Source organism: Pyricularia oryzae, chromosome 6 (genome assembly GCF_000002495.2).
Source record: "Pyricularia oryzae 70-15 chromosome 6, whole genome shotgun sequence".
Classification (NCBI taxonomy): Eukaryota; Fungi; Ascomycota; class Sordariomycetes; order Magnaporthales; family Pyriculariaceae; genus Pyricularia; species Pyricularia oryzae.
Window position 1 is genome coordinate 1,824,714 of NC_017853.1, and position 25,489 is coordinate 1,850,202.

Here is a 25,489-nt window from a genome sequence, read left to right on the forward strand (position 1 = left end):
TGCAAGGCAGAACTCCACTTGGTTCGGTTGTTAACTTATGCGCCGATTACCTAATAAGAAGCCAAGATTTCAAAGCTTCCCGATCGTACAGTACACTTCAATGCGCTAATTCTAGCTCAACCCGTCCCGCAATGACGCAACTAACTGCTGGCGACAAGCTAGCTACTGGCCAATGATAGAATCGCGCATCGATTGCAAACATCAACATCACATTGACCTCAGCTAACCAACATACAGGATTTTGTCTGCCTATCTGTTTTCTTATGCGGACTGCGTCTGGAATTCTTGCTACTTCAACGACAGTTGAGCTGTGCTTGAAGTCGTGCAATGCTTCATAATTCGACTATCTAGACATACTCTGAACGGTCCGGTCTTTCCATACGTGTCCAAGGGCACGCACAATGTTGTCAGTCGGACACCAGAGCAGACGACTGCAAGGTTCTGCCAGGTTGATAACCGGCGCTCGAAGCCAGTTGCTCCTCAACCCATTGCACACACGCTCGATCGCAAGCCCAAGACTCCATGTTCGACACGCGCTCGCAACCCCGAAGATAACCAACGCGCACGCACGATTTCGGTTCGACTCAGTCCACCAACGACAGTTCGTCCGATATCTGTCTGACGTTCCGGTCCCGCGACAGAGGTCCAGGGCCTGGATAATCGCATACAGAGCTGCTGCGTGGTTCGGCAGTTCCATTGCTTTTGTTGGCTTGGGTGTCGTTGGCTTCTTCCTCTACGATGCATCAACGTACAAGGAGTCTGGCACACATGAGGAGATAGATGTTGCACGGACGGCATTAAATCCTCGCCGGGGCGGGCCGAAGAACCTGCCTATACTAGAGGCATACCTCGATGATAACGAAAGTCCAACCGCAAGGGAGCGGAAGGAGAAACCAAGGCTTGTCATATTGGGGGGCGGTTGGGGTGGTGTTGCGATTCTGAAAGAACTAAACCCTGAGGACTGGAACGTCACCGTGATATCTCCGGGTGAGTGATCAGTTATTTCAATGATTCATATGGATTGAAGGGGCGAATATTACTCAGTCAAGAGTTTCATACGCTGCGTCTTGAAACCATCTCAAAAGATTGAAGGCTAACCTGGCGCAAATTTTGCAGCAAATTATTTCCTTTTCACTCCTATGCTACCTTCAGCGACGGTTGGCACTCTAGAGCTCAAATCACTCGTTGAACCGATTCGGAGGATACTCCACAGGGTTGGCGGCCACTTCTTGCATGGTAAGTGCTAGTGCGCCATAACATTCACTCTTGAGGAGACTCCCCGTTTTCTGCTTTACCCGCAAACCATCTCATTGGCTTTGGCATAGAAACGTGGCTCAAACTAACAAATTACAGCCAATGCCGACGACGTGGACTTCAGTCACAAGCTGGTCGAGGTATCGCAAAAAGATTCATCCGGAAATCTGCAAAGGTTTTACGTGCCCTACGACAAACTTGTGGTTGCAGTTGGGTCCAGCACCAATCCACACGGAGTGAAGGGTCTCGAGAATTGTTTCTTTCTCAAGGACATTCGAGATGCCAGGAAGATCAGGAATCAAATTGTCCAGAACTTAGAACTGGCATGTCTCCCTAGCACCTCAGACGAGGAGAGGAAGCGCCTTCTGTCATTCGTGGTCAGCGGCGGTGGACCGACAGGTGTCGAGTTTGCGGCTGAACTGTTTGACCTCCTCAACGAGGATCTTACGCTTCACTTCCCGAAGCTGCTGCGTAACGAGATCTCGGTTCACGTCATACAGTCGAGAGGCCACATTCTGAACACATACGATGAAACAGTTTCCAAGTATGCGGAGGAAAGGTTTGCAAGGGATCAAGTCGATGTTCTCACGAACTCTCGAGTTTCCGAGGTGAAGAAGGATCGAATCATATTCACCCAGAAAGGGCCGGACGGAAAGTTGATTACCAAGGAGCTTCCCATGGGCTTCTGTCTTTGGTCTACTGGCGTATCACAAACGGAATTTTCCAAGAAAATAGCAGAGCGGCTTGGCGAAGCCCAAGGTAACAGACATGCTCTAGAAACAGACAGTCACTTGAGACTTCTGGGCACTCCCCTCGGCGATGTGTACGCTATCGGAGACTGTAGCACAGTCCAGAACAACGTAGCAGATCACATCATCACCTTCCTGCAAGCATATTCATGGAAGCACGGCAAGGATCCCCAGACCCTCCAGCTCCATTTTAGCGACTGGCGGAATGTGGCGGCCGATGTCAAGAAGCGCTTCCCCCAAGCTGCAAGTCATCTGAAGCGACTTGATAAGCTTTTTGCGGAATTCGACAAAGACCAGAGTGGAACCCTCGACTTTGGCGAGCTTCGAGAGCTCCTGAGACAAATCGACTCGAAACTAACCTCGCTTCCGGCCACAGCCCAGCGTGCACACCAACAGGGACAGTATCTAGCTCACAAGCTCAACAAATTGGCACGGGCCGCCCCGGGACTGCGGGCGAATGACATAATGGACGGCGACGTCGATGCGGCAGTTTACAAGGCATTTGAGTACAAGCACCTAGGAAGCTTGGCTTATATTGGCAACTCGGCCGTTTTTGACTGGGGCGAGGGCTGGTCTCTGACCGGTGGCTTGTGGGCAGTCTACGCCTGGCGCAGTGTCTACTTTGCCCAGAGCGTCAGCTTTAGAACCCGGATGCTCCTTGCCATGGACTGGCTTAAGCGTGGTCTCTTTGGTAGAGGTAAGTCTGGCTTGGTTCTTGTAATTACTTCTGGGTCACGGCTAAGCCAGATGGCTAACTACCTAACTTTGAACAGATTTGATGGCGTATTAAAACAAAGCCATGGCCCACCGGGCCCAACAGCCATGTCCATTGGACATTTAGCTACGTATTCTTAAAGCTTTTAGCTGTTGCCATCAGATATTCGTCGGGTGCTCGAATTATGTTTGAGGAAGACAGACTCAACGAAGAGTTTACCTAGACTTGTTCGAAGACTGAATCTACAATTGACCTCGGGGGTTCTCTTCAAACGTCTTGGTGCGCAGGAATTAATATTTGGAGGTTTCGGTAGCGGTTTCTTTTGTTTGTTGTTTCGTTGATTTACTTTCGAAATATACTACATCCTGCTCCACTATGACATGACCAAGACCAAGTTAAATAACAACAAAACCTACCGCTTGAATGCCACCGACGCATAGGTACTTATCATTGCACTGCTCAGTATTGTATATATGGAATAAACTCGTTCCAAGTGCTGATACATGCTTGACAACCAATGACGCAGCTCAGCACCTGAAGTATCTCTTCTCGATCCAGCGTTCCTCGATGTCCTGCACAAGCTTGCATGCCACAACCGTGATGTCCGGAAACACGGTCGTCAGCCGATGCAGGCCCATGCGGCCAGCCGAGTAGGTCGCCAGGACGATGCGATCCTGCGTCACCCCATGGTCCAGCAGGACCTGGACCGCCATCAGGGCGGACCCGCCCGATGACATGTGGCAGTCGAGCAGAAGCACGCTCCCGTGGGTCTGAATGTCGCGCGGCAGCTTCTGGTACTTGAGCTCGGGCTCGCCCGTTCTGACGTTGGACTCGATCACGATGTGGCCCGTCTTGCAGTCAGGAATCACGCGCTTGAGTCCCACCTCGAGTGCGGCACCGCCGCGCTCCAACACAATTGCAGAGACGTCGCCCTGTGCGCGGCGGAGGCCATTGTAAGTGTAGCCCTGAGGGGTGGTGATCGCGGTCGACTCGAACCTGACATGGTTGAGGGCTCTGCATTTCGAGGGGCAACGTTAGGAATGAGCATGAAGTTGTCTTTGAGCACTTGTCGTTGCACTCACAGTTCAATGAGAAGGGCGGAAAGTCGATCAAAATAGAAGATAAAGTCCTCGCTGGTAGTGTCTATGTCGTGCAAAATAGTATCTATGCCGCGCAGCTGCGGGGTCTGCTCAATAAAGATGACCTTGCTGGACAGCGGTATCTCCAAAGACTCCAGCTGTAGTCTGCTCAGGGCTGCTCGATGCTGTTTGGACTTCTCCAGTAGCTTTTGCTCAATGTACTGAACCATCATGGCTGGAGACTTTGTTAGTGACTCCGAGATCAGGGCATTCAGCACAAGCTGTGGCGGCAGCTCATTGCAACTCACTTATAGCAACCTTGTTCTCAACGCCGCGAGGAACGATAATATCCGCCACTTTTCTTTGCGGATCCACGAACTGAATGAAGATTGAATGGGTTAGCCAACTGGGGATCGTCGGTGGAATATTATTATGAGTGGCTTGCCTTGACAAAGTTTGGCTTCACGAAGGCCAGCCACTGTTTGATGATGCCTTCTACATCTCGCCCTCTGTCTCGAACGTCTCGGATAACTATAAATACGAAGTCGTGAGCATAAGGATCTTTCTTGAATCCGCTATGTCTCGATGTTAAGCTCGGTACAGGGGGTTTACTTACTACGACGGGTGAGGCACACATCTGCGTCTTCTTCGCAGAAAATCTTTTTGGCAGAGGCAGCATATTAGCAGATATCTGTTAATTACTAGAGGAAATGATCCCCGACTTACTCTCATATCCAAAAGGTCCAGCACTCTAGGGTCATACAGGGCAAAAATGCCCTCAAGGATTAGGACGTGGGGGGAGTAGATTGAGGTGGTCTCCTCCATGCGCTGATGTTTCACGAATGAATACACGGGTATTTCTGCTCGCTTGCTAAGCACCCATAGCGGCACCGATTAGTTCTTGAGCTTAATTTTATATGTGGGCAAAAGGTCCAGACGGTACGGGACAATGGAAGTCGTTAAAATCTACATACCCAGCCTTCAGATCACGTAATAGATTGACAAGAGCGTCAAAGTCAATGGCATCGGGCGCGTCAAAGTCATACTCATTTGCGAATGCTTTTTTGGAAGATTCGGCGTCGAGACTTTTATAGAAGGAGTCCTGATGTTTGTACGAGTGTGTGAGCCAACCGCATATTCTATTTAGCAATAAGTTTACAGATTCCAATCGCTCCCTACAATTTATCCTCCTCTTTTTTTTTCTCTTGTACAGTAAAACATGTTATAATTCTCGAGTTTCTTGAACGCGAATAGGCAAGCAAGGGATAAGGATGAAAGAGTAGCAAGTATGGATGAATGGAGTATTGTTTGCGGCTCAAGTAAATAAATGCAGGGGCGCAACATAGTAATAAGCAAGGGTTGCCAAGTAAATCGATTTGGGCTCACCATTGAAAGGATGACAACCCACGGCAGGTTAAGCTTTCTAACAATCGCATCTGAAATGCTAGATTTGCCTGAGCCGGAGCTGCCAGCAACCCCAATGATGCTCAAATCGGCCCATGGCGGGGAATAGTGGTACCTTGTCGTGATGGTGTCATTGGGTTCAGGTGATTTGGCCATCTCGACAATTCTACCGTAGTTACGACGTTGAATCTTGCTTCAGTTGTGGCAACAAGCCAGACAGACCAATGACAGCCTCCGGTGGCAAGCTGCCTTCAGCGGGCTGCAAGTATCTGCTTTTTTTCTTTGTCTTTCGTCGGGCCGAGCTGTGGTTGGCTACCTAGGTGTTCACCGAGAGAACACAGCGCTGTACCACAGAGGCTCGACGGATTTGCTTCGTCGAACGAGAATGGAGTGAGTACAGATCCCTTCCCGACAAATCAGAGGCAGACAAGGCACAATATTCGGAGTACGTTGCCCGACCAAAAGAAACAAATAAACACTCAAAACCCACAAACCTTGAACCCTTTGTGTAAGAAAAGGGAAGGGTCTTGCAACTCAGTCACCCGCACCAAATTCTTAGGTTGGGCGGGGGATTACTACTGGGTTCTGGCACGTGCTCCATGAATTACTCCGTACCTCTGTAGACTGTGAGTGTGGACGACTTTGCGGCAAAACGGTGGCTGGAAACAGCTTAAGTGGGTATCTGAAGCAAGCGCCACAACTGTTGACTGGTAGCTTCCGCGGAACCAATCAAGTGACAGGAAAAATGACCCCACGTCAGTCCCATGCTTGAAAAGAAAAGCCTTGAGCTCGAATTTTCTTTCTCAAACTCTCCTCTCGTCTCCCATATTCCATTCTTTTTTCCTTTCTTCCTGAAACTACACCTTCAGAAAAGGGAATAAAAGCTATGGGCTGAATCAGGCAACTATAGGTCGGTCGTACCAGCGCAACCTAATTTCTTGCAATTGGCTACTCCCAATCGCATTTTGACTACGGTCTCTCTTTCCTTGTTGAGTGCAAATGAATCCCCGATAAACCAACCCCCCGCCGGCTATATATGCCACGGTCAACCACGCAGGGTCGCGACAGTCTTGAGCCTGAGGCTCTTACTCCAGACCTCGCACCAGTCTTCAGGCAATTTCTCTACGAACACTTTCGTAGTTGGCGAGCGGACGGATCCTCACCTACTCCAACATTGGGCGCAGCTCGCGCCGATAGCTCGGACGTAATGGTACGTTTTTATCTCGCACACGGAGTTTCTACAGCACGGGATGATTCTGACGCGTGTTATGTAGGCTTCCACTACTTCCACAGCCACGCCCATAAAACATTCCTTCGATGCGAGGGTTTCTGCCGTTCGATCGCCTAAGAGGTATGTTTGTGATGCACTTTTTGTTCCCCACCTTCCCTCTGCTGTAATGTGATGATCACACAAAATGGGAATCTCTCCGAGAAATACGATGCGGAACAACATTGTGTCCAAGCGTTCTGAAATTGCAGCATTCGCCGATTTTAAATAATCCCCGCGCGATCGATTCAGTCAACTAACTATTGATCTAGTGACATCAATGCTGTTATCCTTGACTATCTGACCATGGAAGGATACCCCAAGGCTGCAGCAAATTTTGCAAAAGAAGCAAATATCCCTGCCCAACAGGACGTGGTCTCTATCATAGCACGCCGTGAGATTCAGAACCAGATCCATCAGGGCCAAATTTCAGATGCGATTGACGGTCTGAATGATCTTGACCCAGAGGTATGTGACTAGCCCATTTCATTTTCATATCCTACCACGAATTACCTGCGATGATTAAAAAACTTCATGCACCACGCATATGGCCTATGTGCCTTTGATGATTAACACCACACTGAAAATCATGAGCAAACACCCTATGACCATTTTTGATCACCAACCACACATGTATTTGACACATTGCTGACTGTGTTACATGTAGATCCTGGGAAATGACCCTAAGCTGCATTTTGAACTCCTCCGTCTTCAGCTGGTTGAGCTCATCAGGACCAGCGGCCATGGTGACATTGAAAGGGTTATCAAGTTTGCACAGGAGCAACTCGCTCCCCGCGCGCCTGCCAATGAAAAATTTATAAAAGAGCTGGAGAGAACCATGTCGCTGCTGTTCTTCGATAAGAACGATCTACCGGAAAACCTCCGACACCTGCTCAATCCTGATTTGAGGAGACAAGTTGCCGAGATGGTCAATAAGGCCGTTTTGGAGTTGCAGACTCAAAGAAGAGAGGCGGCAATACGTAACCTTGTACGATTACGAACCTGGGCTGAGAGCACAGCTAGGCAACGCAAGGTTGAGTTGCCTGCTCACATCGCCCTTGGCTTTCGAGTCGAGAAGGACGGCAGAGACATGACTGATGACCATGGCGCTGACCACGATCCCGAGCTGATGGTGACATAGTCCTTGTGAGGCGCATGAACTTTATGAAATGACATTACTGAAGTGTATGATTGAAGAGTGGATCCATGGATTAAGTCCACCAAACTCGAGCTCAATGCCCAAGGTCCCAGTCCTGGCGCTTTTGCTCATTGCTCAAACTTTTTATGGTTGTATTTGATTACTTGGAGTTCGGCTTTGGATGGTTTGGTGGGTCGGAGTTGCTTGGAAGCATGCTCGGGCGTTGGAAACGCTTTTGGGACTCGGATTACTTGATATTATTTGCCTACTTTCATCAAATTATCCTCTTTCACATGGAGACTGCACATGCTTGAATCGTTACTCCAATAACCTTGATGGACATCATGCAATCGAGCTTTGCTTTTCCCACTTTGATTTCTCTTCAATGTTCTAGTGTCTTACGCCCACGCGCCCATTGTGCAAGAGGCACAGGCGCATGGCATGGTCAATACAAAGGCATAGATCGCAGTGCTTGGTAGTGATTGCATTTACTCCGTCTAACCATTCAAAGTATCGGAAATGGAGCCAGAAAGTCATCATAGCCAATTCGATTTTGTCGACTGTTTTTTTTATCACAAGACATTGTATTTACAATCCAGGAAAAGTTCTGAACGCCCGTAGAGTCCAAAAAGCCGGCTGCCTCACTGATTCTATAACTAATCCCAACAGAACTCAAGTTGCCCCATCTATTTGGTCCTAATGTGCTTCAACTTCTTGTCGCTGTACAAGAAGTTGTTGGCGTAGGCCTTGGGTGTGATTTTGCGCTCGTTGGGCTCCTGCACAAAATACTCGTAGCCCTGCTTCTCGGCAAACGCGATGGCTTCCTCCTTACTCTTGAAGTATATGTGCGAGCCCTGCATGAAGTCGCCTGATGACTGCCAGCCCATCAGCGGGTTCTCCCAGCGGTGACCTTTGCCCAAGACATCCCAATCCATACGCCACTGGCGCAATCCGTGCGTGCCAGACTGCGTAGCTGGCTTCGAGGGACGGTAGATGCTGTTGTTTTCAGATTGCGATGTCAGGAATATTGTTCATCTTCAAGATATCTGTCATGCGCTGTCTTTCTTACCGGACTGTCCGGGCCTGGAGCTCCATGGGAGCACCCGAGAGAACTGCCGCAGGAAGAGCCTCGGTCGGCTCGCTGCCATCAAGCACACGCTTGGGCACAGGGCTGAAGGTTCTGGAGGGTGAGTGGGTTGCAGTCAGCAATCGAGACGGGCCGCGACGGTACTACAAAGGCCTATAGAGACGTGACTCTTACGAGGTAGCCTTGTCGAAGGCCGACTGGTAGTCGGGCTGGTTTGCCGGTTTGGCGTCGGTGTCGGGGAGCGCGGGGCCTGATTTCTCTGAGCGGACGAGTGAGCTTTCGTGTCTGCGGCCAGCGACGACGGCTCGTGTTTGCTGCCACGACGCGCTCCGGAGGAGCCGGGCAGCAGCAGTCGAGGAGGATCTGAGAGAAGCCATAGCTGGTTGGATTGACCACCCTAGAACTGGGATTTGGAGTTTGTTGAGAGTTCAATTGATCCACGAAGACATCACCATCGACTCTCGGCAAGCTCGAGCACAATTGGGACGTCAATGGGATGGGAGCTCCACTTCTCAGCCTCGCCTGGCACGCACGTGATTGGCCAAAAGCCATTCGGCGGAAAGAACCGCCGCCCGTAGCAAACCTGTTCGCGGGAGAACCTCGATTTCCAACAGTCCCCGACCCGACCTCAGCTCAAGAAGAACCCGACCTCAATTGGCACGACGATTGCGACACAGCCAATTGAGCACATTTCTACCGACTTCTAATCTTCTATTCTTTGAAATCGGGTCGACCCAATTGTCACCATGAGCCACGTTACTCGCCGAGCGCTTTCAACGCTCATTCCTCCCAAGGTATGACGGTTTTTTCTTATGGTGCAAACCGACTAACCCCCGAGGCGATGCGATGCATCTTATTGTCCACATGGTTACTGACATTCTTCGTGCCCGCGCTTCAGGTTGCCTCGCCGAACGTAAGTCCGATTTGGATCACTTCTTCACTCCCTCGAAGCGATGGAAACTCCGGCCAGTTTGAATCGACAAGTCCGGATCCATGCAGCCGATCAGTGCCATCTTTCCATGGACTTCGGGGACGTTGGATTTTGAGACAATCTGGAGCGTAGCGAAAGGAGCGCCAGGTGATCCTGGGGGCGATGGATCCTTCGTCTGGGCTCCGATGTCCCGGACTTTGCGGCAATGAAGCCGAGACTGACGAGCTAGCTGTCATAACAGGCTATCGGCGCTGCCCCTGATGCCGTCCGCATGAAGCGCGTCGTCAACTTCTACTCGAAGCTTCCCAGGGGTGCCGCTCCAGAGCAGAAGGCCACCGGCATCCTCGGCCGCTACCAGGCCAAGCACTTTGGCAAGAACCCAACCGCTAAGCGTACGTTCGCCTGGCCATTGACCTTGTCATTGCGACAGGATTGCACGACTGACATTTTGTCACAGCTATCATTCATGCCATTGCCTTCATTCTCGCTGTCGGCTACGCTCAGAACTACTACTTCCACCTCCGTAAGTCCCTTGGATACCAACGTCGCGCAGACACACACTTTATTCTCAAACGTCCTTTGCTAACAGTCGAACGCGTGCTAGGCCACCACAAGAACAACCCCCACTAAATCAATCGTTAGGCCCTTGGGGAGGACTTGTAATATGGATTGTAGCTACGGCGAATAGAAGAAGACCGTTTGTACACCACTTGAGCTCTAAGGAAATTCATTTGTCTCTTCCCTTGATTGCATTTACTGGGCAATTCCATGTTTGCACAGACGCTTATGATTTGAGAATGTGAACAAGGATTGGCTTGTATGCCGGTAGATTTTTTTTTTTTTGTTGCGAATGGACGAAATCAAGAAGATGATGAGCAATCCAAGGCAACGCGTGGCACAGTTTTAAAAAGATTTGAAGCAAATACAGCATCTAATCTTTGCCGAGGGTAGCTTACCCGTAAACTCGTTGAGAGCCGTCCTTGGCGGCTGGCTCCTTGGTGTGTCCATGCGCCTATTTGCCAACTCACAGTGCGGGTCGCAACTAAGACATATTGGTGTGCGTGTTTCTGCATAGGTACACTACCTAGGATTCTATCCACGCCGTAAAACGTCACAAGAGGTGACAGAAAATAGCATTGATGATGAGGTGTGTCATAGTCAATTTGCTGCCACGATCCTTGCAAACGGGGGACTTCGCCCCGCTTGCCAGCTTCTTTCTGTTTTTTTCTTGGGTGAAGCTTCCAAGGAGCGCTTGACCCAGTCAGAGATTGAAACGAATTGACCGCAACGTGGCGCTAGGCCCAAAACAGACGGGGGGCCGGTTTGAATCACCGTAACGCAGGGCCAGCCGCACTCCCATGCAGCCAGCTTGTGCGGATTGGATTCGATCAATCAACTGGCGGGAAAGGCTGTTCAATTTGGACACTGTGCACTTCGACACATCTCACCACCGCGATATTTTCCTATCCCCCCCCCCATTCCGCCCCAAAATCAGATCTAGGAAGGGAATATCTACATAGGACGAAGCATCCGATTGACCCGTGGTCCAGTGCTAGTCAAAGAGCAGCACTTCGTTCCCCTTGCTCAACGACGACCCGTTGCCGCAGAAGTCGTCAAGAAACCCGAGCCGACCCGCCGAGCCCGACGAGCCAACCAAGGAAGGACATCACGTTTACAGACAAGGTTCTGTTTGACCAGGCGGGCAATCGCGGGAGAAAAAAAATCGAGGACGCACGCCGATACACATTATCAACTCGCTTATCGAGCTGCAGATCGAACTCCAACGATACAACGAGACAACTCAACGACTTGAGCGATCACTTTGATAATTATCGCCTTTCGCCAACCTAGTCAGTCTTCGCAACGGATGATGGCTGCTGAGGCCACCCAGTCGAATCCCGTCGATGCTGCCAAAAACTCCACCGAGCCTGTATGTACCGCCTCTGTTTCTCGCGCGAGCTCAGCACGCGCTCACCCGCACTCGTGGCCTTTTGCGCCCTGGCAGCGCCCTTTTGCAACGCTGGACACGCTAGTCTCGCAATATCCGGCTACAGTTTGGACTGACTAACATGTTCTTGCCAGATCATTACCATCAGCGTAGACTCTCAAAATGTCGACGACAAGCAGTCGCTTGTAAATGGCGCTGGCCCCTCACTTACTGACGAGATCGAAAACAAACATCTTTCCGATACCGTGGATAATCTAGTAAACTCGACAGAGGTTAGCGTCAGTGGGGGCTCGGATACCGAGGCGGGGAAGGATGATGGATCTAAATATGACGGGAAGGGCCACACGAGGACATCCTCCACGGTCAAGAAGCCGACTTCATTCAAATCAGTATCCGTCAACAAGACCTTTCTCGGCAACAAGGCGCAGAGCTCAGGGACAACTACCCCAAAGAACCTAGAGAAAGCAAGCTCCACGCCTGCAGCATCCGGCACACCGGGCGCGGGCGCTTCCGCTGTGGCTCGACCACGGTTGGTAGCAAAGCTCGGTACGACATCACGAGATGGAAGTAAGGCGTCTGGAGGCACAGGCGGGAAGCCGGCTGGCGCACCAGACCCAAGTACTGTCTGGACCAAAAATCGACGTACGTGCTTTTCGGTTTCTATGGATTCTAAACTGGAGAGATGGCGTATCTGACACTTCCAGCAGCTCCCCCACCCGTTGAACCTAAGAAGCTTACCGACGAGGAGCTGAAGAAGTATGGAATTCACATGACAGCTCGATTGGCGCCCGAAGACACCAATGCCGCAAATAACTGGGCCGACGTTGATGACGACGATGATGACTGGATCCCCAGTGAAATCCAGTGGAACGATGGCACCAAGGTGACGATACCTACAGTTGACGAGACGGCCACATTGCCCCCTGCACCAGCAGCCTCGGAGCTGGAGCCGGCGCCGGCGCCGGTGCCGACACCAGCAGCATCAACATCAGAATCACTGGCCAAGGATCCTAAGCTTTCAGAAAAACCAAAGTCTCCTGCACCCGCTCAAATGTCCTCCGGAAAGGCAATCCTTGGTGGTGGCAAAGGCTTGGTTCTCAAGGGCGCACCCGAGAAGCCGACCCTGGTAGCCAGGCCACCACCTCCACCAGCACCAGTCAAGTCCCCATGGGCTACTCTGCCTCCAGTAAACAAATCCTCCCCGGTATTACTTGATACCTCGGCGCCTCAGGTGCCCGGACGAAATCAACCCCGAGAAACACAGTCATCCATGAGAGGGATTAGTCCGCCAGCGGCCAAGGAGATTGCTGCGGATGATTTCAGCCGATCCAATGGCCCTGTTAACCCTAACCGAGAGCTTTTCAACTCGCAGTCCGGTAGATATGAGCCAGTTACGGAACGTCGTGGACCAGGAAGAGTAGATCCACATCAAAGGCACCCTCCAGCCGTGCTGCAGCGAGTACCGCACGGAGAGGGCCCGCCAGGACCTTCGCCAGCTTTCCAGACGAATCGGAGTGACCAGGAAGCTCCTTATGGTCGCCGACGTGGATCTTCTAATGTTAGTGGGGGAAGCGGCTCTCTGTTTCAGCGAGGCGCAAAACCGCACGATCAGGGGATGCCTCCCCAGGAGCTTCTCCACGGTCGACGAACTTCTTTCACAGGTGACAGCCCTGTGTCTCCATCCGGACTGCGTCAAGGGCATGGTCCGGTGTGGCAAGCGAGGACTTCACCATATGCATCTCAAGCTGCGCCATATCCGAACGCCGCGGCACACGATCGACAAAATGTGCCTCCCATGACCCAAGGACCTCCTCAGGGACCAACAGTCGATGACTATGAGCTACAGAAGAAGCTCATGGCCGAGAAGCTTCAGGCCGCTCGGCAACGCAAGGCAGAAGAAGAAGCGAAAGCCGAGGCCGAAAAGCAAAAGAGGATCGCGGCCAAGCTTGCAGCCCTTGGCCCAGCGCCTGAGCGGAAAAGTGCAAAGCAAGCGGCCTCGAAGGAGGCGACTGTTGCTACCAAGACTTCGACCTCTCTCTCGAGCGAGACCCCAGCCACTCAGGCTTCACACAAACAAGAAACGGCAGCCAGCAACCCTAGCGAGATAAAGACATCGGTGGCTGGGCAGGGTGGAGAGACGAAAGCATCACCGGCTCTGGCTGAGAAGGAAATTCGACCCACGGGTATGCAAGGGAGACATGAGCCTGTGCCGAATGCAGAATCAAATCCAGCGCCGCTGCAAGATGGTAAAGCGGCCCCGCCCTGGCAAGGGGCCCCTCCTGCGCAGCCTAGTCGTTTCTCATGGGGACCGACAGGCGGACAACCAGCTGTTCAGAACGTCTGGGGGGCGCCAAACAATAACAGGAGTCTCGGCAATGGAACATTTAATGCTGATCTGGGCCGCCTGCCGGATGGATTCCCGCCTAATATGCCCCAGATTAGTGGCCCTTCAACTGCAGGACCGGGCCCTATTGGGCCACCCAATGGTGGCAAGGCCCAGGCTGCCCATATCCCGAAGCCCATCGCGCCTCCATCGGCGGCCGCAGCAGGTCTTCCACGCGGATCCAACTCGGCCGACGACGATACCCGATCGCGCTGGGCAATAGCTTCCAAGACAAGTGACGAGAGAATGACGAACGAGACGCGAGAGAGAATGATGCAGCAGCAATCGGAATTGGAGGCTCGAGGGGCATCAGCCGATGAAACTCATCCAGCATATCATGACTCCTGGAAGCCTGTCAAGTTTGACAGCGATGGCAGGCGAATTGAGACCAAGGACCGAATTCAGGTCGTTCATGGCGCCTCCTGGAAATCGTCTGCCGCGGATGAGCGTACTGCCAAGGCAGTAGTTTCTCCGACTGGCGCGGCGTCTACTGCCTCGCCACAAAGCCGAACCTCACGATTTTTCCCTGTCAAGACCGATGGCGCTCGTCCCGAAGATATGAATCGCCACCGCTCGCCTTCACCACCACCGCCTGATATGGATGGCCATCCGGCCTTCGACGGAGACGCAACACATCCACATGTGGCCTTACCGCCTTCCCGCCCCGTAGTGAGACTGCCACCTTCGATGGGTAGGCAGGTCGCAGCATCAAACACTGGATCAAGTGCTGCCGCGCCTGCTTCTTTTAACTGGGCCACCCCGAGGCCGTTTCAAGAGAGCCAGCCTCGTGGGCCCCCAGCATCATCAGCGGCTCAGCAATCGGCATCATCCAAGTGGCAAAGCAGAATCAACGACCTCCTCCACGATAGCAAGACATCTTCCCAGACCGGTCGGATGGCGATAGACTCTACTAGTCGTCGGGCTATGGATTCTACAGCCTCGCAGGCACAAGCAACGGTATCACTTCCCGGCTTTGCAGGCGCGGACATGACAGCAAGTGGCTCTCCGACTTCGAAGGTGATGGCAGAGGAATGCTTTGAGGAGCAAGAAATGGGCTCGTTGCCGGCGATTCGAATTCCAACCACGGTGCCAGATGCGGCTTGGAACCCTTCGCCTGCCCCAGCCCGTTCGACGCCTAAGCGGATGTGGATCTCGCCAACTACCATCGAGGTCTTAGAGGAAAATCCTCAAAGCTTCGCCTTTGTCTGCCTTCAAGGTATGACCCAGAGGAAACGCGTGCACCTGCCAACAGCGCGCTCTTACAGTACTTCTTCGAGGTCTGGTCCCAACAACAATAGCAGTAGCAGCAGCAGCTCGCGAGGCTCACGGGGCTCGGGGCCACGAACACATGCTAGCCGTGGGGGAAATGGCAATGGAAACACTACTAGGTCTAGAGAGTCATCGACACCTTATTCCAACGACGCGCCACAGCAATCTCCAAGCTCTAGTTCAGGTTCCCTGCCCCCAGCCCCGTCTGGTCGCGGCAGAGGATCGTACAGACGCCCTGCAGACTGGGGCTCTCGTCGTACTTCGACACCACTGCAGACTTGAGAAGTATCCAAACTCTTGAGAAATTTCGGAGGGCATTGCCTGTTTCTAGGTTGTGATTGCTACCCAGCAAACAACCGTGACTCGCGTTCCCGCCTTCTTCACCATGAATCGCGACTCTGTCTTGGCTGTCGGGCCAGGAAGATTTATTATCAGATACCACGGCAGTCCGTAGGAGCAGACTCCTACCCAAGTGATTGTGCCTAGCATCGGCGAATTCTAGCCTGAGCTCTGAGCGTCTATCCTTTGATCAAAAAGACAAACCTGCGACGGGGTTTTAATACTTTGTGTTGCAGCCTTTGTTGTACAACCTTGATTTCTATGGCCTTTTACGGTAGCAAAGATGCTTTTTTTCTGCATTCTATTTTTATCATTCTCGATCTCTCGATGCTTACGGAATATGTGGTTATTGGTACCACCACCACCACCACCACTACTCACTCACACACACGCAAACCTACACAAACACCACCACCCTTACTCTTACTCTTACTTAAATGGTGGTCTGTACACCGAACCGGGGGAAACTGGAATTGGAACTGGAACATTGACAGTTCGGTAACCATAGCTGGCAATTATGAACAAGGCTTTTCAAAACTCGGTAAATATGGAAATGGGAGGTGTAAGGGACTACTATTGTTACTGTTTTTCTTTGGGGGCAGCACCTCCTATTTTTGTGCGCAATAAGACGAGGCTTGTTTCTCGTTCACTACCAATTTTTGAGTTTGCTCCGCTATTCCACACAGTGAAACAATGTCTCAGCAACGCTAGAGAATTTGCTTGTTGAAAGCATCAGTCTTCAGTAGTGAATGTACATGTAAATGTAAAAAGGGGGGGGGGCTTATATTAAGAGGCATCGTTGTTCCGAGGTCCCCTTCATTTCTTTCTGGAATTTATCTGTTTTCCATCTTGATCAAGTACTTTTGCGATTTGATTTTTGCTGATGCTGTTTCAGCAGGGGATATCTCGGGATATATGGAGTTGTTCAAGGGCCAGCCCCAACCCTCGCAGCAACTCACGATAGAGTATTGCCCCACAAAAGAAGTGATGTATCCGATAGCGAAGTGTTTAGAAAAAAGACGGTTATCTGCTGCATCAACTCCAGGCTCAAGTCTAGATACACGACTGCATCACAGATTGTGGATGCTGTGTCACGTGAGGTATTTATTTACATGACAAGAGTCTCGTCCCAGCGGCTGAGTAATTAGAAGCACGTCACTATACCGTGAGTAAACGCAGCTTTCGGGAGCAGCGCGTAGCGAGCTTTGCAAATAGTACCAACTACCTTTTCAGCACTTTCAAATTGTGTGGTTCACCCGTCTATGCAACCGTTTAACATCTTCAAGCTATTCCTCAGAATCTCTATTGCTCCAAGTCTCGTCCCCCACTCTACCATCCCATCCCCCCGCTTCGGTAGAATGACCCTCAGGACAATGGCTACAACAACTCCCAAGCAACTGGACCCAGCCAATGCCAAGCGCCAGATCAACCTGATACGTGGATGGCCGGCACCACACACGCTGCCGGCCGAGCATCTCCGGACCGCAGCGGACCGCATGCTCACGGAACCCGACGTCTTCGTCCCAGGCCTGCAGTACGCCCCGGACCCGGGCTTTCAACCGCTGCGGGAGGAGCTCGCGCGCTTCATGGCCCCGTACTACTACCACAGTCGGGGGCGCACGCCGGACCCGGCCCGCATCTGCATCACTGGCGGCGCCAGCCAGAACCTGGGCTGCGTGCTCAGCTCCTTTACGGACCCCGGCTTCACAAAGGCTGTCTGGGTCGTCGCGCCGTGCTATCACCTCTCGAATCCCATCTTTGAAGATGCAGGGTTCAGGGGACGTCTGAGAGCCGTTCCGGAGGATGACGAGGGTATTGATCTGGAGTGGTTGGAGAGGGGTTTGAAGGAGTTTGGCTCTGATGACCCAAGCGAGCCTGTAAGATGCGCTTCTTGGTATCTGGGAAAATATTTGGAAGATGCAACAAGAGACTTTCTTGTTATTTGTTATTGCCTTGGATCTGATAGATTATGTATCCCACTAACCCTACAGACAAACAGGTCTTTAAAAACCTAGCCCCTTCACGTAAGGCATACCGTCATGTCATCTACTGCGTGCCCACCAGCGCCAACCCCTCGGGCAAAACCATGAGCGTGGCGCGGCGCGAGGGGCTGGTCCGGCTGGCGCGGGAGTATGACGCGCTGGTGATAAGCGACGACGTCTACGACTTTCTACAGTGGCCACTCGGGCAACAACGGCAGGGGTCCCCGCAGCAGCAGTACATCCCTCCCCTGACGCCGCCGCCGCGCCTGGTCGACATCGACCGAGACCTGACGGACAGTCTCGGTGCGAGCCGTTTCGACTCGGGCGGCTTCGGCCACACCGTGAGCAACGGTTCATTCAGCAAGATTATCGCTCCCGGGGTGAGGACCGGCTGGGCCGAGGGCACTCCCGCCTTTGCCCTGGGGCTGGCCACAACGGGGAGCAACAAGAGTGGTGGCGCAGCAAGCCAGCTCGCCGCTGTGATGATTGTGAGATCTTTTCTTTTGTTTGTTACTTTTTCCTGGTGCTCTTTGGCTACTTCTACACTTAGTAAAAGCCTGGCCGACGTGTACAAGATGAAGTGATACGAACCTTAAAAAAAAACAAATCTGACAAAGATCTCCATCCCAGTGGGAGATGATACGCACCGGCGCCCTAGCGGCCCACATAGACGGGACCGTACGCCCAGACTTGCAAAAGAGGCACGCCCTGCTGCTCAACGCCGTTCGGCAGCACCTCTCCCCGCTGGGCGTGACCTTTGAGGAGCCGAAGTCGACGTACGGTGGATACTTTGTGTGGCTGACGCTGCCGGACAGCGGACCATCGGCGAGCATCGTAGCCAGCCGCGCGCTGCAGGACGAAAACTTGATCCTCGCCGCCGGTAGCATGTTCCAAGTCAAGGGCGATGAGGATGCGGTGCGGTTCCCACGGAACCTGAGGCTATGCTTCTCCTGGGAGAACGAGGATACCATTGTTGAGGGCGTTGAGAGGCTGGCCGGTTTGCTTAAGCGATTGCAGGACGAGCCGCCTGTGGAGGAGAAGGATCAAGATGAGCAAAAGTCGTTTGGGTTTGTGTAGAGCTGCTGACTGTCCGAGAATAGAAATAGAACAAGTCATTGACAAAGTCCACATCACGCTATGAGACGCTCAATTCCAGTTTGCCGTCGCTGAAAGGGGGTATCTATTTTTTTTTCTAAATCACAGGACAGAGAAGAGAACAGAGATCAGTTTTTCGAAGAATGATCTCCAGGCCAACAAACTACCAGCCCCATGTGCGAGAGGAAGCATTGAACACAGGTGGCTTCCACTGGATACGACTGGGATCGATCATGCGCTTCTGCTTCTGTTTTGACTTCTCACGCTGCTGCAGTAGCTTTTCAGGTATGACGATCTTGTGCTCTCCTTTGTGATAAATCTGCATCCTGAGAGCTTGCAGAGTATGCTCGACGTCACCCGTGGTCATGGAGAGCTGTGCGGCGATGGACTCGATGCTGCAGCGCTCATCGCGCTCGTGGAAGCTGATGAGCAGGTCCAAAATGTTCTCACCCCAGTATTGTCGGTAACTGAGCAGACCCAGATCCGAAAGCGGCTTCTCGGGCGAACCGAGCTTGCCTTCGATCTTTGAAAGCTCGTATGAAAACTGGATCAACAACCGACCAAAACCCTTGCGCTGGTATTGAGGTAGCGTCAAAATACACGCAACGTTGTATCCGTCGGCACTCTCCTTCTCCTTGGAGAAGTAGCCAACCAAATGGTCGCCCTTGTCGTCCTTGGTCGTCATGACATAGAAGAGAAAGGGGTCAACGTCGTAATACAGTGTCTTGTGGTCGAGGAACATTTTGGACAGTAGACATAGGTTACGGCACCATGTCCGCTGGCGCCTCCCATCAATCTCAAAGAACGAAACGTACTCGTCCCGGTAGATTTCGTTGCCTGGCGGATGCTGGAGCGTGCATTTGCGGCAGTGGCGCGTGAAAGATTTGACATCTCCGTAGTAGCACAGGCAGAACTCACATATCGATATGCAGTCCTCCATTGAGAAAGCCTCTGGATATGGCGAGAAGTACCACGGAAACAGGTCGTATCGACCAAACTGAACCTTGGATATGTTTCGGATACGCGATATCTCGGTCGGATTTTGCGTCATGGACCCGGAAGTCCGCAGCTTTTCAATCTCCTCCTCGCGACTGAAAGAAGGTTGCCTCTCCTTCTTACGGCCGTCCGCCCCCACGCCGCCGATAGTTTTGTCATCGCCGTCGACGTCCATATCATCCACGCTGGCTGGGGTGGCCGCCGCGGCCGGTGGTAGACCAGCGATGGCCGAGGCCATCTTGTCATCGGCCTCGTCCGCTGGGGTTGCGGTGACGGGGGTTTCTGACGAAGGTGTCTTGAGCTGCGACTGCGACTCGACAAACTCAGTCCATGGATGGCTGGCGCCAGCCTCGGAGACGACCGACTGCTCCCGCTTTCCAACAGGCCTCTTCTGGGCTGCAGCAGCAGCAGCGGCGGCGGCCCTCTTGGTCTGCGCAGTCTTCTTTGACTGGGCGGCGGCACCGGCGATCTTCTTGGTGGCCTTCTCCTTGGGCTTGTCCTTGTCCGGATTGGGCCACTCAACATCATGGGTGAGGTCGATGCGTGCGAGCGGAACCCACTCGTCCAGACGCTTGTTGAAGTTGTCAAAGTTGCAGTAGAACTGCCGGCCGCTCTTGGTGTCCTTGATGCTCAAAATCTCGGCCCGCCGGGGTTGTCCATCCTTCTCCACCATGGCGATGCAGCCTACGATGAGCGAGTCGGCCGTCGCCTTGCTCTTCTGCCGCGGCTCGCCCGAGCCAACGGCGGCCTCTCCCGTTGCGTGAGGGCTCATTTTCACTCAATCAGAACGAAGCCAATCAATTGATTGTGTGTCCCTCTGATGAAATATCGAAGTATTGTGATGAGATCGGTGGTTTGTTTTATTAGGTGGTGAGTTGATAGACGACTGGATTTGATAAGGCGTTTGATGATGTTCAGGTTTAGGTTATGCCTGATTTAGTTGACCAGTGCGACGCATTGGCAGAAATATGCAGCGAAGACGCAGCGGCATATTGTGGGTCCAGAAGCCTAAAGAAACCCAGTCGCCACTGGAAGAACGCGCCCTGCAGTCACCCAAAACCACCTGATCGGAGGTTCTAGTCTAGTTCTAGGTCTAGACAAGCCTTTGGCAACCAACCAACTCTGACTCGAATTTGGAACATGAAAACTTTTTGATGGAGGCGGTGCAGTTGTCAGCGGCCGCCCCTGCGAATAAAAGCAACGACTGAACTCACTCAATGTTTTGCATACACTGAGCATAATCTCACACTCTGAGGTCGTTTTGGTTTTTGGTTTTTTTTTTAATAAAGAAAACCACAACCATCGCATGCAATTGCTTTACGAAGTTCTCTACCAGGGAGGCAGGGGAAACCCGAGCGACTTTCTTGACGTCCGGATTTCAAACATAAAAAACGACGTGAAAAATGGCCCCTGACCTCTCATCAAATTGGAAGCAACTCCAGGCCAAGATAAAGGGAGAGTCGGCGGCCCCAAGGAAGGCCGCTAAAAGGAAGCCAATAGAGGACGTATCGCCACCGGAAGCAAAGGGTCAAGCCAAGAAAAGACTGAAGACGGCGCAGCCACTGCAAGGCAACCAATCTACCAAAAGGCCTGTATCAGCGACGAGCAACACTCCTGCTGCCAAGAAAAGCAGGAGCGGCGGCAGGTCATCCAGCATGGGCGTTTCTCAAAGCTCCAAAATCACATCTGCCGTTGCCCCAACTACCATGGCGCCTTCGCTCGCCGTATGGGCCCAGGACAACGACATCTCTCCTGAACACGTCGCAGAGGCGTACGGCCTGGGCCTCAAGGCGACAACCGCTTCCGGCACCGGCTCAGGGACTCTGTCCCGTCCCAATGCAGGTCTCACCCCGGGACTTCAGCTGGGCAAGTATGTCGGCATCGACTGCGAGATGGTCGGCATCGGCCCGGGCGGGCATGAGTCGATCCTAGCGCGCGTCTCGGTCGTTGATTTTCACGGAAACCAGGTCTACGACTCGCTGGTGCGTCCTAGACCAGGAGTCGTCGTCACTGACTGGCGCACACATGTGAGCGGTGTGAGCGCACGGGACATGCGATTTGCGCGGGACTTTGACGAGGTTCAGACGCAGGTCGCGGAGCTGCTGCGTGGGAAGATAGTGGTCGGTCACGATATCAGGCACGATCTGGCAGTGCTGGGGCTCGGACACCCACCGAAGGACGTCCGGGACACGGCCAAGTTCTCTGGGTTTCGGAAGTACGGCAACGGGCCCAAGCCGGCGATGCGCATCCTGGCTAAGGAGATCCTGGGCTTGGAGATACAGGACGGCCAGCACTCGAGCGTGGAGGATGCGAGGGTGGCTATGCTGCTGTTCCGCAGGCACAAACCCCAGTTCGATGTGGAGCACATGAACCGATACCCAGGTGCCAGCGGCGGTTCTTCATCGAATAAAAAGACAACGAAGAAGAAGCGGAAGAATTGAAACGTCTGTCGTCTTCGACTATTTAGAACCAACAAGCGAAGCCATTTCTATCTCAAAGTCTAAAGGTGGCTATTACCACAAAACCCAGGAGCAATATACAAAATCATAGCGGGATTCCCTCCATCAGTTCCAGGGCACCCTCGCGTCCGACCGCTATTATCACGTCCCCAAGCGTCTTTGTGAGGAAGCCAGCCTCGCAATAGGTAAAATAGTACTGGAGGCAGCGTTTTGCGTTAGTTTAATGACGCAGACACGGAACGCGGCTGGGTACGCTCATCGGGATAGCGGAAGGGGAACTTTGGCGGGGATTCCCTTACCTCCCACTTGTTCTTAAAAACAGCAATCGCCTCATCTGTCATGCCCGCGTGCTCGGTCTTGAGCGCAGGCTTGATCTTGGAGTCAAAGTTTTCTAGGAACGCCTCCTTCCATAGACGCAGGGTTTTGCTGTAATGCCCGCCGATATTTTCGACACCCTCGACAATCAGAGTCCCCTGGGATTCTTTGCTGATGTGGTTCAACAACTGTGTGATCGAGGGGAGGTAACCACCTGGGAAAATATAGTGGTTTATAAAGCTGTTTGGGAGGTTTCATGGTCAGCCACGGAAATCTTCTCCAAGCAATCATACAAGCTTACTCTTCGCTCTTGGAGTAAGCCTCATGTCGGCCTTCTGGCATCGTGATGCACTGAAACATGGCAATACCACCATCTTTCTTCAGTAACCTGTCGATGCAGGCAAAGTACGTGCTAAGGAATTCCTGCCCGACCGCTTCGAGCATCTCGATCGAGACTATCTTGTCAAACGGCCGACCCTCTGGTGCCTCCAGCGCTCGGTAGTCCTTTAGCAGAACCTCGATCCGGTCAGAGAGCCCAGCGTCGGCTATCCTAGCCTCCGCCAGCGCCTTTTGCTCCTTGGAGAGGGTGAGACTGGTGACACGGCAGCCCGTCGCCTTGACAGCCTCGATGGCGAAGGATCCCCAGCCGGTTCCGATTTCCAGCACGTGGTCTGTCGATTTGATGCGTGCTCCAGTGATGAACCTGCGCAGTTTGGTCAACTGTGCTGCTTCGAGAGACTCCTCCTGCTCGTCGGATCCGTCCGTGACCGATTTCCATACTGGGCACGAGTAGGTCATGTCCGGGGAGAGAAACGCAGCAAACATCTCATTGCTGATGTCGTAATGAGCCGAGATGTTTAGTAGGGAGTTGGACAGGGTGTTGGTCGTCCTGGCAAGGCTGGTAATGGCTCCAGATATAGCTGAGAAGCGCGTCGTGCCGTTGCCCATCTGGTCTCGGTTCACAATGAATAGCTACATCTCTACAATGTCAAAATGATGGAAACCCCCTAGAAACGCTTACTCTATCGACGCAAGGGGTAAACTGACCTGGAAGAAAGACGTCAGGTCGGCACATTCAACGTCGCCGAGCATATAAGCTTCGGCCAACCCCATATCGGCGAACAAGAACAAGCGCATCCAGAACGCATCGCGCTTGACCACGAGCTCAACGCGTGGGATAGTCGTAGCCTTCCGCACACCACTAGGCCGGGTTGGGAGCGGCTCCTCGTCCAGCTTGGTCCCGTTGCTCCTATCCGGCAGCTTCTGGCCGTAGACGATCCGACGGCCGCCCGGCTCGTCGACCAGCAGTAGAGTCCCAATCTCGATCTGCGAGAAGACGGCCTCAACCGCCGGTCTGGCGAGGGCCATTGCCGGGCCCCAGGTCAGGCTCCCGAGCGACTCGCGCAGGACCTCGGTGCCCCTGGCGACGGGCCCGGTGATCGCAGCCGGTATGTAAGCCATGGATCCGTTGTGTCACAAAAGGTGCTTCCCAGCGAACTGTTCTGCGGCGTCCAAAAGTTGGATGCCGGATGTGCAGGAACCAGATTGTCCCTCGTATCCTTCGCGCGTAATCAGGTATGAATCGAAATGGCAAAAAGAGCGAACCGGCTGGCTGTGTGGGAAAATGCCAAGCAAAAGCCGCAGGATGGCTTTAGACTTATGTTTTGCGCACCACGTGTTATAACAATCAACAAAGCACGGAATGTATGAGATCTGAACAAAATTAGGGGTGAAAAAAGGTACAGCTCGCGCTGAGGCGTGCAGTAGACACTAATATCTAGCTCGACCAAGCTAGACTAAGGGGAGAAACCTCGGGACGAACGGATGATCTATGTCACTTTGGTAGCGGAATTAGGGAAAGGCTGGAACAACTTTCTCGTAGGAACATAACCGCATTGGATTTGCTATTTTTTTTTTTTTGTTCATTGACAGACGGGACGAAGGTGCTGCACGCTTGACTGAGACAGGGCAAGGGGCCGAGCTTCTCTTCGGGAGGGGGATGGGACGGTGTCAAGGACTAGGCTTGCAGGGATAAAGCTCCGGGATAACAAAGATCTTGAACGGAGAGCAGTTTTTTGACTTGCCTTGGTTGATTATCAAACGCAAGGGCATGGGAGTCAGGCAAAAAACAGCAGGATGAAATACGGTAGAGCGCCGTTAGAAAGATAGCGCCCCCACAGAATCGGCACTAACTGCTGAAGGATCAACTTGGGTACAATTGCATTCCGAGTCAGTAAATTAGCTGCGATTTTTTTCGGCTTTGGTGCGGTCTGGCCGTGTTTAAAACAGTGAACCATTAAATATCAATGACGAGCATAAGCCGGACAAGACCAGAGTAGCGGATAGGCTCAACAAAAGCAACGAGAAGTTTGACTCCTTTCTTTCGTATACCGTTGAGAGCATCGGAAGCAGCCCCTACTGTCCTATCCTCACTCTCTCACTGATTGCTCTCTGTATTTTGCTCGGATTCTTCACCGCCGTTCGAACCATGCGCTAGAACCGTCTTGAGATGCCGGATAATTACGAATAATAAGTACGGTACCTAGATCACACGGGTTTCCCTGGGTGATATTGATGTTCTGCTGTCTGCACGATCTGGCTAGGGTCCCTGGTTACCTGGTGGGATCGCGATGACATTGGCTGGATCTTGTCAAGCTTGTCCACAACAATCCCCGAACCTTCGCTCATGGAAAATATGACCCAGGGTTTGATAAAAGTAAATCAAGGGCATTATTAACCAACCTCCCCACCCCCCTTGCCCCTTACTACTACTTACTTCGTGTACTTGCGAATAAGCTGTATCGTTGCACATAAAGTCCATGACGTGGACTATTTTGGCTGCTATAGTTACGTTGAGATGGCTTAAAGAGGGGACAAGCGTTCGGCATGTAAAGTAGCCGTTGTCCGCAGGTGGGGCGATTTGGGGGCGGGCGGCGTTAAAATGTTCTCCACGCCGAGCTCGGTGTGAGCACTGAGCGAGTACTAACTGTTGGTTGTTGTGTAGGTGTGGTACGCTTGGCGGTGTGTTTGCAGATAACCAACTTCCATTTTAAATGTGGCAGTTCTCTGGTATGAGACG

The 25,489-nt window shown here is 52.5% G+C and overlaps 10 protein-coding genes across 10 annotated transcripts; 6 read left to right on the forward strand and 4 right to left on the reverse strand.

Moving 5' to 3' along the window:
• Positions 1–170: 170 nt before the first annotated feature.
• MGG_04140 (mitochondrial NADH dehydrogenase) lies at positions 171–3,230 on the forward strand. Its single transcript, XM_003719642.1, has 4 exons — positions 171–987; positions 1,117–1,236; positions 1,354–2,700; positions 2,777–3,230. Exons 1-4 carry the CDS (start codon positions 402–404, stop codon positions 2,791–2,793), a joined length of 2,070 nt encoding a protein of 689 aa, XP_003719690.1. The 5' UTR covers positions 171–401; the 3' UTR covers positions 2,794–3,230.
• Positions 2,984–5,800, reverse strand: MGG_12159 (uridine kinase). The gene is made up of 8 exons (XM_003719643.1): positions 5,184–5,800; positions 4,772–4,899; positions 4,524–4,668; positions 4,414–4,456; positions 4,243–4,328; positions 4,106–4,175; positions 3,801–4,032; positions 2,984–3,732 (listed from the first exon to the last, which is right to left on the reverse strand). The coding sequence occupies exons 1-8, from the start codon at positions 5,355–5,357 to the stop codon at positions 3,246–3,248; spliced, it is 1,365 nt and encodes a 454-aa protein (XP_003719691.1). The 5' UTR covers positions 5,358–5,800; the 3' UTR covers positions 2,984–3,245.
• A 205-nt stretch (positions 5,801–6,005) lies between these two features.
• Positions 6,006–8,243, forward strand: MGG_04137 (CTLH domain-containing protein). Its single transcript, XM_003719644.1, has 4 exons — positions 6,006–6,411; positions 6,476–6,552; positions 6,741–6,936; positions 7,136–8,243. Exons 1-4 carry the CDS (start codon positions 6,238–6,240, stop codon positions 7,607–7,609), a joined length of 921 nt encoding a protein of 306 aa, XP_003719692.1. The 5' UTR covers positions 6,006–6,237; the 3' UTR covers positions 7,610–8,243.
• Positions 8,140–9,173, reverse strand: MGG_04136 (uncharacterized protein). Its single transcript, XM_003719645.1, has 3 exons — positions 8,868–9,173; positions 8,676–8,786; positions 8,140–8,602 (listed from the first exon to the last, which is right to left on the reverse strand). Exons 1-3 carry the CDS (start codon positions 9,068–9,070, stop codon positions 8,293–8,295), a joined length of 624 nt encoding a protein of 207 aa, XP_003719693.1. The 5' UTR covers positions 9,071–9,173; the 3' UTR covers positions 8,140–8,292.
• Positions 9,174–9,293: 120 nt separating this feature from the next.
• On the forward strand, positions 9,294–10,524 carry MGG_04135 (mitochondrial F1F0 ATP synthase subunit F). Its single transcript, XM_003719646.1, has 5 exons — positions 9,294–9,487; positions 9,592–9,606; positions 9,866–10,016; positions 10,082–10,147; positions 10,229–10,524. Exons 1-5 carry the CDS (start codon positions 9,440–9,442, stop codon positions 10,252–10,254), a joined length of 306 nt encoding a protein of 101 aa, XP_003719694.1. The 5' UTR covers positions 9,294–9,439; the 3' UTR covers positions 10,255–10,524.
• A 552-nt stretch (positions 10,525–11,076) lies between these two features.
• MGG_12158 (uncharacterized protein) lies at positions 11,077–16,275 on the forward strand. Its single transcript, XM_003719647.1, has 3 exons — positions 11,077–11,554; positions 11,707–12,214; positions 12,280–16,275. The coding sequence occupies exons 1-3, from the start codon at positions 11,492–11,494 to the stop codon at positions 15,504–15,506; spliced, it is 3,798 nt and encodes a 1,265-aa protein (XP_003719695.1). The 5' UTR covers positions 11,077–11,491; the 3' UTR covers positions 15,507–16,275.
• A 172-nt stretch (positions 16,276–16,447) lies between these two features.
• MGG_04133 (histone acetyltransferase esa-1) lies at positions 16,448–20,560 on the reverse strand. Its single transcript, XM_003719648.1, has 2 exons — positions 18,137–20,560; positions 16,448–18,079 (listed from the first exon to the last, which is right to left on the reverse strand). The coding sequence occupies exon 1, from the start codon at positions 20,406–20,408 to the stop codon at positions 18,804–18,806; it is 1,605 nt and encodes a 534-aa protein (XP_003719696.1). The 5' UTR covers positions 20,409–20,560; the 3' UTR covers positions 16,448–18,079; positions 18,137–18,803.
• MGG_04134 (aminotransferase) lies at positions 16,575–18,803 on the forward strand. The gene is made up of 3 exons (XM_003719649.1): positions 16,575–17,440; positions 17,563–18,033; positions 18,176–18,803. The coding sequence occupies exons 1-3, from the start codon at positions 16,826–16,828 to the stop codon at positions 18,620–18,622; spliced, it is 1,533 nt and encodes a 510-aa protein (XP_003719697.1). The 5' UTR covers positions 16,575–16,825; the 3' UTR covers positions 18,623–18,803.
• Positions 20,561–20,737: 177 nt separating the features above from the next.
• On the forward strand, positions 20,738–24,806 carry MGG_04132 (RNA exonuclease 4). The gene has a single exon (XM_003719650.1). It carries the CDS (start codon positions 21,040–21,042, stop codon positions 22,075–22,077), a length of 1,038 nt encoding a protein of 345 aa, XP_003719698.1. The 5' UTR covers positions 20,738–21,039; the 3' UTR covers positions 22,078–24,806.
• On the reverse strand, positions 22,014–24,420 carry MGG_04131 (cyclopropane-fatty-acyl-phospholipid synthase). Its single transcript, XM_003719651.1, has 4 exons — positions 23,458–24,420; positions 22,712–23,382; positions 22,395–22,650; positions 22,014–22,291 (listed from the first exon to the last, which is right to left on the reverse strand). Exons 1-4 carry the CDS (start codon positions 23,869–23,871, stop codon positions 22,181–22,183), a joined length of 1,452 nt encoding a protein of 483 aa, XP_003719699.1. The 5' UTR covers positions 23,872–24,420; the 3' UTR covers positions 22,014–22,180.
• Positions 24,807–25,489: the final 683 nt, after the last annotated feature.